General features: G+C 34.4%; 1 protein-coding gene across 5 annotated transcripts in view; it reads right to left on the bottom strand.

The window, feature by feature from the left end:
- LOC125655396 (plexin A3-like) overlaps positions 1-11,130 on the bottom strand; it is a 136,044-nt gene that overhangs the window by 67,604 nt on the left and 57,310 nt on the right. For all 5 annotated transcript variants that reach the window (XM_056142951.1, XM_056142956.1, XM_056142952.1 and 2 more), the window contains one exon: positions 87-104. In XM_056142951.1, coding sequence (XP_055998926.1) covers positions 87-104 — 18 coding nt within the window. The remainder of the gene's footprint in view (positions 1-86; positions 105-11,130) is intronic.

Below are 11,130 nucleotides of genomic sequence, written 5' to 3'. Positions count from 1 at the left end.
CATGATGCCAGACACAGACCAATAGCAGTGGGTTACCTGAGTGACTCAAGTGACCTAAAAAGCTTTAGTACTTAAATCATACATACCTCCTGGAAACCATTATTCTGTAAAGAAAAAGACAGACTTGTTATTATCAAAACTTATATGTTCATTTATTCTTACCCCAAATCCCACAGAAGAGACCACTTAATGCTTACTCATCTAAAATCTTAAACACCCTACTTTGATCGAATGACTCAGCTTGTGGCTGGTTTTGAGGGTTCATTCATGGTGTGAATTGTACCATTGAGCATCTTGAAAAAAGAAGAAGATTTTCCAAATATTTCCTTTAAATACGGAATATCCGAACCATTATTTCGTCTCCGATTCCGTCCTGGTTTTAATATTCAGTATGTTCAACGAGATCACGTTTTCTGCATTAATTTGGGCAACTTTTCAGTAAACAAGCACATGTTACTTATTTACTATCAGATATAGTGAGTTCAGGCACATTTTAGCATCGTTTTTGAAAGTTGAGGGGTGGGAAACAAACGAACAAAAAAAAGTGCTGTTATATTTATATGAAAAATCTTAGAGAGAAAGAAAAGCAGTTCTGCCCAAACCCCTAAAATGTAAAGAGGGGGTGTGTGTTAAAGGACACATTGCATGTTTTTAAACTTTTTAAATTTTTCAGCAAAATTAATTCATTTTATGCCTAAAACTACTTTACATGTGTTTTAAATGAAACAGTTCGCGTAGTTTTCGAGTTTGAAAGCGATGAAATTCAAATCTTGCAATATGCATATTTTCTTCGATATTTTACGTGCCATTATCTGTGACGTCATATGCGACCTCGAGCGAGAAGATTTGAAAACAGTTGTTCGCCATTTCATAAACAGATTAGATTTAATTGACAAACAAACAATTATCACATTAACAGCTTGTAAATAACACTGCATTAGGGTGTTTTGTGCCGTTTAAGGGTGTACTTGCTGTCAGTAGAGAGGATTTGGACTGTGCTTTTTTCAATTTTCGAAGGAAGGTATGAGGGACAAGACGTGAATATTTCTTGTCGGCACAACGACTTTGCCATAAAAAACCCCAGTAGAATTTGTCCCTGTACTTTTTCAAACAAGCACTTGGACAAAGACGTAGATAAACTGCGAGAAAATGGTTCTATCGAAGCTACGCACTGTTACATATAGGCCTACGGCATATGCTTTCCGTTCTGCTCTCAAATTCAATACACACTCGCACCAACTGACCTTCACCTTGTAACAACATATAGGCAGAACTTTGCTAGCAGTGTCTACCAACTGGTAGTTTTAAAAAAGAAATTCAAAAGATAAAAGATAATAGGAGATTTTCGAGTTCTTCCATATCCGTGTTTATTCTGCATTTAGTCACTATTACGTCATACTTTTTTAGGCATGGTCACATCCGGTTTATCGTAGTTAACATAAATACACTACTATACAGCTAAGTCTTGTGTAAGTGTATAACTTATTAAAATGGACGTTGATTCTATGCAAGTATAATCGAACTGAAGAAATTTTTGTTACAGATAAGTGTTTCTTGTTCCTTTTACCGTAAAAATAACATACAAAAGGCTATGGAAGCTTGCAATTGGTATAAATTTGGAAATCCTTTCCAAAAATGTTGGTGTAGATACATAAAAAAATTGATCTCAAGCTCTTGAAAATCAATCGCCGATCGGTAAAGAAAATTGACTGAATGACTGAGTTGTCAGAAATCATCAATAAAATTGTGGGGAAAATTGAATGAAGACATGTACCAGCTATTGAAAGTTATTATGTCATGATTTATCTTTACAAATATTGGGCACAATTGGAATGAACGGCAACTTCGGCATTGCAAATCCGATAATGGATATATCGGTACTTCTGAGGCATGCACGTAGAATGAGGGAGGGGGAGGGAATGGTCCCCATTTTAACAACCATAACTTTCTATTATTTATATATACAAATAAAGATATATTTCGTGACACAACCACCAAGCCCCCCCCCCCCCCCCCCTTCCGATTTTTTTATGGCGGCAGAAGTGAATGGTACAAATGCAATTTATGAAGTGAATCCATAATGTGTTCTCCCTACGATTCAAGTAATCAGAATTTGGGGAAAAAATTCTTAAGCAATATATATGATACGCTATACTACACCCCCCCCCTCAACGATAAAGAACCCTCACTGCTACGGCCCTCAGCGCTAAGCATAGGTCTAAATTTGCGGTACTTAACCTAAAGCTGTTGGTGTCTTAAAATGAGAAATGAGTGAAAACTCCTCGACAAGTCGTTAAAACAATCAATCATTCACCCACCCACCCCCTCCTGAATTTTAAAAGGTGTGAAAAAATATATATTGAGGTATAATAATTCGTATGCCACTACTTAACCTTCATCCATGCATATCAAATTTGAAAGATTTTGAATATTAGTCAAATGAACATGTTAGGATTTGTTTATTTTGATATATTTATTTATTTTTGTCAAGAATTTTAGACAAAGTAGTGTGAAGGCATCTTCTCTGACTACCCCCCCCCCCTTCCCTGAAAAACGATGCTACGTGCCTGTTTTCCTCTCTTACATAAATCCGTATTGCATCCCTCTGCCACACACCAATGGCACTGGTACTTGAATTCGGTATCAAAACCAGTGAGTAAAATAAATGAACGATATCGTCTGATTGTTTAATAGCTAAACCGGAATAAAGCATGCCTAAAAAAATCGCCAAATCACGTGACTTAGGTAGATTCTAAAACACAAAATACGCACGGAACGGAAGAACTCGAAAATCCCCTATTGAACTGTCAATTATAAATAATAAGATATAATATTTCCCAACTTTGAATTGAATTATAATGCTTTCATTTTTTAAGGAACGTGTAGATCTACGTGTTTACAACAACAGCACGCCGCGCTCCCACTTCCTAAGTAACAACGTGTAGATAACAAAAAATAATGATTAATAAAATTGCTTGAATAAAATAACTTTAAAAAGTATTGTGATTTTCACAATAAGTTTGATCATTATTATATTTTTCTTTCTTTTTTCGCAATGCACCCGTGACAGTAGGCCTAGTTGTCAATGATACATAATCGTATCATAATTTAGGCCTATCTAACTTCTCCCAAAATAAATTTAATAATAATTGCACTGTTTATTTTAGAAAAGCAACAACGCTAATTACAGTTGTTTACAGAAATGGCATTACCAAATTGTGTTTAGACAGTGATCCCATGCAAACATTATTTACTCGCAAATTTATGCAGATTTCATACTCGCTTTCCTCGATACATTTGGGTCGCTATTTGTATGCACTGGTGGCTAAAAGATATAAGAGTTGGGAAATTTGTCAACATCGAAATAAATGTTATCCATGGTAAATAAATTAGGCCCCTAAAACCCGAGTTTTTAAAAATATCTAATACTACTTTTACAACAAGTTGACCGACGAAGGTCGCATATGACGTCACTGTACCACGTGACTACCTATCTAATATGCCAGTTTCGAGATACGAACTCTTTTGTATAGGAGGTGCATTTAGTGGAACTTTGAATGCCTAAGTGGGACAGAGTGGATATGCAGCCAACGAGGAAGACGAGGAAATGTATTAAAAGCGGCTTCTCTTTAAATATGTAAATGTGGGAAATACTAAATACTATCGAAAGAAATGTTTTACCGAAGAGGAAACATACAAACAATGTCATATTTGCAAGAAATATCTTGGATATGGTACTTATGACCAGCGAAATAACATGATAGGATAAGAATTCTATGTATTTAATTACTCCCTAAATACTTATCACTTACTTAGTTTGTGTATCAGTCGAATTCGGGTTATCAAACAGCGTATGAGAAACTTACTGAGTACATTCACTTACACTGTGATGAATATCTGTCTCACTCCCGCGAGTAAACAAATTCTTTCGCGCCTTACTATGTACGAGAGTTCTCCAAAGGGAAATAACTCGGACGTATCTCGAAACCGGCGTATTAACTAGGCTTTTAGAAATCGGGGCTTAGATTTAAGTCCGTATTGTGGCTAATTATCGCAATACTTCAGCGAACGAACTATTACAATTAATTTCTATAAGCATAAGGAAGACAAAATGCATATAATTCTGTAAACTTTGAAAACACGAGATGTGTCCTTTAATTCTTCAGTTCATGAGTTGAACTCAACAATCCAACCTTGCATTTCCACTACCATTCACCGCTACTTATATCAAGTGACCAGCTAATGAATCGATCTTTGCATGTACTAATAACAAAATTCAATGTTATATGTGATAATTTTAACGTGATCTGATGGGGGGGGGGGGGGGGGGGGGGGGAGACAGCAGAAGTGTGTGTGTGGGCTACATATACATTTCTGGATATCGATTTATACACAATTGTGATTAATTATATCATTTCATAGTGGTCGGTTGTTTTAATGACTCAAGAAAATCTCAAAGTAAATATCCACATAAGTGCATACGGTGTAGAGGAAATACTTTTTCTTTCGTTTTATCTCTGCTACCAAACATCAAAAATTTTATCCAATAACTCATGTTTTGGTACAAGGGCATTCACTTGCAACATTCTGAAAAATAATCTTTAAACCAGGCATATATTTTTGTATCAGAAATGCATTGTCTTTAGCCATCACTTAAATTTGTATATATACAAGAGTTCCCCAAGTCACACATAATTTTCGTAACTTCTTTTTCTGAAGAGTTCCAAAATTTTCTAGTTCTGATATCCCATATTCACAAGTAAAACTTAATATCCCTATGCTGTGTGGTTCAGGAAGTGTGTCTGTGTGTGTGTGTGAAGGGGGGGGGGGGGGTGTCATTCTGGAGCATAATAATATTTTCCCACATTTCAATAGAATAGTGAGAAAATGTTGTATTCACTGTGAGTATTTAAAATGATATTGCCTATAAAGTGGCATGATCCATTCATGAAATTCAAGTAGCTGACCAAAAGTACGTAATGGGGTTTTTAAGATCCTGCAGGACCCAGTTGCATGAAGGTTAGTCAACTTTAACTGATAGTTAGCTTGCCATTAAGGTGAACATTCATATAGTGTTAACTTGAAGTTAACTGACAGGTTTTTTTAAATTAGTCTAGCCAACGTCCCACATGGGTTTTAACAAGTTGTACTGAACCTACAACCCCTTGATCAAATGATGAATAAAAATATACAAAGAAAATATCGCAGCAGAATTCTAATGATGGATACATTCTTTTCACATATCAAAGAAATCAGTGAAAAGAAATCGGGAGATAGGACACAGATTTCTCAGACTGACCAGAGAAATTCAATAATAAAACCAAGCCATTGTAGTGAGACTAATTTTTTGACCTATGCATTAACAAGCATGGGTATTTCCTACACAAAAGCATGAACTTTATTTCTACCACACATTATTGTAACATAAATAGTTTTGTTCAATGTTGTATGTTTCTAAAATTCAGATGTATTCAATGGAGCAGGTCTGAGCATTAAATTCTAACAGTATAGATCCATTTACTGCCGAGTTTACAAAGCTAATTAATGACACTTGGAAACTTGGAAGCTTGATTAAATAATTAATGGTATTACTAAAACTAAACCACAATTTTTATAAATCAAATACTATACAGATCCTGAAGTGTACTAGCTACTACACCACTTGCACGGAACGGTACGAAACGATTCTTGCACGGAACAGTGAACGGTTTGCACGAAACGCTGAACGATCTACACGGAACGGTGAACGGTTTGCACAAAATGCTTTACACGAAACGCTGACCACTTTGTAGGCGTGGCTTGCACGCTTTGTGAACGGTCTGCACGAAACGAAACCTGCACGCTTTGATTTTTTCGGTATTATTTGGTTCAAATAGTTTCAATATAATTGCAGTATTCTAGATATTTAAAAAAGGTTGAGAAAGAAATGATAATGATTCATTTTGAAATGATTGCTCATGTATGATGCGGTAAATTTCATTTTTGCTTATAAGATCAATGACTTAGTATGAACACATTGGAATATGAAAACAAATGAATTTTTTTTTATTTCGGAAATAAAAGAAAAATATGCAAAAATCATATCATCACAGAATATGGATTAATCAAATTTTATTGATTCATTGCTCTATTAAATTCATTGAAACTGAATATGAAATGGTCGTGTCTGTTTTGCTATTTTTGTACATTCATTCTCAGACTGATCGAGTGTTGTTAAAATACAGCGATTTTTTTCTACCCACTGGTACCGGTACCCATTCGATTGGGAAAACTAGCGTCAAAATCGAGCAAATTGGGAATTTTCTACAATTGTTTCAGCAAATGATTTTAACTAAAAGAAAAGAAAAAAAGAGAACAAAACAAGAACTATTCATCTCTTTACAAACTTTTTACGGAAATATTTGCTGTTGTGAGACATAAGGAATCGCTGTAGTATTGTTTTAGAATCGCTGTAGCTCTACAAAACACGCGCACTGCCATGATCTCTACTTTCGATTTAATACCAGAAGTGAACATTTTAGATAACTTGTACAACGTTTCAGACTAAGTAAATTACGATGTCAGCGGTCTATTTTTCGGAAAGTAAGTTGGGAATATTTAGTTTCAAAATTGGGAAAAATCAATGGTTTTTGGCATTGGGAATGGTACCGTTTATCGGTACCAGTTATATAAGGAAAAAAATCGCTGAAATACATTTGCAATTTGTATATTCCAGGCCTATTCCCAAGGACAGATGTTGAATAAATCTATACATTTTATATACATGTGTACGTGTATGAAAACAGATAAAATGATTTAAAGAAACTTCTCGACAGGAAAGATTGAAATATTTTTGGGCGGGAAGATGTTTGTGAATGGTCTGTACGAAATGCTAGGCATGACCTGCATGCTTTGATTTTTTTCGGCATTATTTGTTTCATCCTGGGGTTAGTTTAAACAAGGAATAATTTAACGACTTATGAACACGTTGGAATATAAGGAAATGAATAGTTTTTAACTTCGGAAATAAAGGAAAAAGATGCATAAATTGTATCATCATGGAATATTTATTATTCAACTTTATTTATTCATTGCTCTATTAAATTCGTTGAAATGTCACCTCTGTATCGCTATTTTTGTACAGTCAATCTGAGTGTGGTTAAAACATGTGTGAATTTTGTATATTCAAGGCCTCTTCTCAAAGACAGATCTTTAATAAACCTATACATTTTTAAATACCCGTATGACAACAGATAAAATGATTTTTTTAAAAATTCTTGTAAGACTGGAACATATTCTTGGGGGGGGTGGGGTTGCATCTAGACAGAATTAGCCAGTCGATAAGACCCTGTCACCTTGGATAGGAAGGGAAGATACAAAACAAAAAGAAACAATCAAAATGTGATTGAAATAGATTGAGAAATAAATCATATAAATGAATACACAAAACAAATAATGACTAACCACAGTAATGATCAACAGATCTAACATCCAATTTTAATTAGATTTGCCTCTATTTTAAACCTATAGAAAACTGCATTCATTTTTGAGAGACAAAACATATAAACACCTCTTTTGTCATATTTTAATTGCCCCCGTCGATTTTCACACCTTCTGTACGAATGTTAATTTCAAATACCCGGATTAGCTGACCTCTACTGTGGTAAAAAAAAAAAAAAAAAAGGACATTGGAATTTGTGTAGAATATACAAGTTATACACAGATCGGTCTTTACATTACGCAGACAGTTCCAATAAATGATTTTGATAAAAATATTGTTTAATTAAAAAGAGAAACTTGATCATACAAATGTAACAAGACAAATAAATTATTCCTATATACAAAAAAATAAATAAATTAAATAAAAAGACAACGAGGGCAGAGATATACATGTCTCTGTATTTGCTGGAAACTACCAAGGGTGAGAAAATGGTATCGGAGTTTGCTCTGCCTGGTGGTTTTATAATAAACTGTTTTCTTTCGATTATTTGCAGATTTTCACCGTTGAAAGCCCATCTTAGAGTCATTTTGAAACGACTTGCACGGTCTGTATGTTTCTAAGGGCATGGTTTAAATGATCTGCATGTTTCTATGGGCGTGGCTTTATCATGCACGGAACAATTCTTGCACGAAACGATTTGCACAGAATGATGAACGGTCTACACGAAACGCTGAACAGTCTGCACGGAACGGTGAACAGTCTGCACGGAACAGTGAACAGTTTGCACGGAACGGTGAACAGTTTGCACTGAACGAAACGCTTTGGAGGTGTAGTAGCACGCTTCAGGGTCTGTAGTAGACACAGAATGATGTCATGAAAGTATATACATGGATGTCGTTTGAATTATATCCCGCAAGATGACTTCAGACATTACATATGCACTGGGATATTTTAAACTTGGTTTTAGTGTACAGCATAACTAGTGTAAATTTCCCCCATATGCCAGATGGATATCAATCTCTGCTATTTTCAAAGACAAATTCCAGGTTAAGGTTAAGCTTTAATTTCAAACAGAAATATACTAAACTTCTTCAAGATTTACTCCTGTAAGAGCACAAGAAATTAAGAAAACCATATAGATCTATTTTCTTTAATATTTTGGCTAACAATCCTGCAAAATTTGAATAAAATCTGTAAAGTGGTGTCTGAGAAGTTACGCCCACAAAGTGTTCCTATAGACTATAGCTAGCATGTACAAATTCAACAAAGTCCCATAACTCCTGTAAAATTTGTCGAATTAATATGATCAACTTTTCCACCTTCAGCAGATTCAGATATATAATAGGTAGATGATTCAAAACATGTAAATTTATAGCTCTCCTTCACTTCTAAGACGTATTTTTCTGCATTTGAAGCACTTATATATTCTATAACATCAGCGTAACGTCATGACGTTCTTGGCGTCATTCCAGAGAACAATTTAATCTGAAAGAAACAAGGTGTTCTAATGCCTCGTTCACACGGATGCGCATTAAATTTTAATTCGCATCAAATTTGATGCGAAGTAAAATAATGCGCATTAAATTAATTCGAATTAAATAGCGTTCACACGGCGGTAATATTTAATGCGAAGTAAACTAATGCGCATTAAATTCGTATGCATTAAAGGGTGCGCAAAATAAATTAAAGAATAAACTATGTTATTGAAAATTATTTTCATAGATATTTTAATGAATATTGTGTAAATACAGAATTCATTGTTCAAAACGCTATAATATTTATAGGTTATAGACTTTGTATGGGAAAATATGACGACCGAGTTTTTTGGCGCGTAGACGCACCGAGCTTGCGAGGTCCGTTCGCGACAAAAAACGAGGTCGTCATATTTCCCATACAAAGTCTATAACCTTTTTATTATATACTTTCAATTTCATTTAGAAACTAACAATAATTTTATTTTTAACAATAACTTTATCGGTTTAACTGAGTAAAAGATGAAAAAGATGAAAAATTTGAAAATTAACGGCGTAGAAATTTGATTGTGACGTAATGTTTGCGGGCCGGAATGTTTGCAGGCATATATCGTGTGATATATGCCCGCAAACTTTTAAAGAAAAAAGAAGAGATGAAATTGAAAGTATATAATAAAGTCTACTACATGTTTACAATTTACATGCATAACTACACACAAGGAGTTTTGTCGTGTTTATTTATATGTTCCCAAGAAAATACTTGTTATTTCCTCTGACGACCAGCATCAAATCTAGACAATATATTGCTTCTTCGTCATTTATGGGCCCAATTTTAAAACTTTGGAAAATCTTTTTCACCATTCCGCTGACTACTGTTGTGACGTAATTTTTAACTACTATTACATATTATAAGTCTACAATGACGTCATATGGTATAAAAAATTAACAATGAACAGCATATTTGTTTTAAAAAAATGTAAAAAAGAATATCATATTATCACTACCGGTATTTTAAAACATTTTTGTCGTATTTAAAAACAATTCCTTCCACATGCATTACTCAGTATGCCTATGCAGAGCACATATTTACGTCTGACATTATCTAATGACATGCTGTTTGTACATGTTTTTAGTGATTATTATCATTTTGCTTAGTTTTTCGTACAAAACTAACATTAATATATATAGCTGACCACGGGTATGATGCATGTGACCCAAATTTGCCATTACGCATGCGTCTACATTTAATTCGAATTAGCTTCGCTTACTGTTCACACGGAGCTAATGCGAAGTAAATTTAATTCGCATTAAATCGCGACGTCAATTTTAATTCGAAGTAAACTAATGCGCATTAAAATCTCCGTGTGAACGCGGTTCAGATTTAATTCGCATTAACTTACGTTTAATGCGAATTCAATTCTTCGTGTGAACGAGGCATAAGTCTAATTTCATTTCTTTTATTGTTTGTGTGTGTATAGTGTGAGAAACAAGAGGCCCAAGGGCCTAGAATCGCTCTTCTGATAAATTGTACAACCCCACCATTTCTATTCTTAGCCTTTTAGTATTCTAAATCTTTAGTTAAATCCTAAGAATTCAAAAAAAGTAGGTCAATGTGACCTACTTTTTGGTTTACACATTTTGAGAACCCAAGAAATATCAACTGACAAAGTTTGATGATTTTAAGCTAATTAGTATCTGAATATTGAAATATAGCTGTCAAATTCCAATCGTAGGTCATGGTGACCTACTTTTTGGTCAGCGAACTCCGAACATGCAAGACCCATCAACTGACAAAGTTTGATGACTGTAGGTCAAATAGTATCTGAAATATATAAATATAGCCGTCAAATTCCAAAAGTAGGTCAAGGTGACCTACTTTTTCATCAACACCCTTCAAACATGCAAGACCCAACAACTGACAAAGTTTGATGACTGTAGGTCAAAGAGTATCTGAATTATATAAATATAGCCGTCCAATTCCAAAACTAGGTCAAGATGACCTACTTTTTGGTCGACACCCTTTGAACATGCAAGACCCATCAACTGACAAAGTTTGATGACTGTAGGTCAAATAGTATCTGAAATATATAAATATAGCCGTCAAATTCCAAAAGTACGTCAAGTTGACCTACTTTTTGGTCGAAACCCTTCGAACATGCAAGACCCAACAACTGACAAAGTTTGATGACTGTAGGTCAAATAGTATCTGAAATATATAAATATAGCCGTCCAATTCCA

The sequence above is a fragment of the Ostrea edulis genome, chromosome 7, assembly GCF_947568905.1.
Source record: "Ostrea edulis chromosome 7, xbOstEdul1.1, whole genome shotgun sequence".
NCBI lineage: Eukaryota > Metazoa > Mollusca > Bivalvia > Ostreida > Ostreidae > Ostrea > Ostrea edulis.
This window is presented reverse-complemented; position numbering and strand designations above follow the sequence as displayed.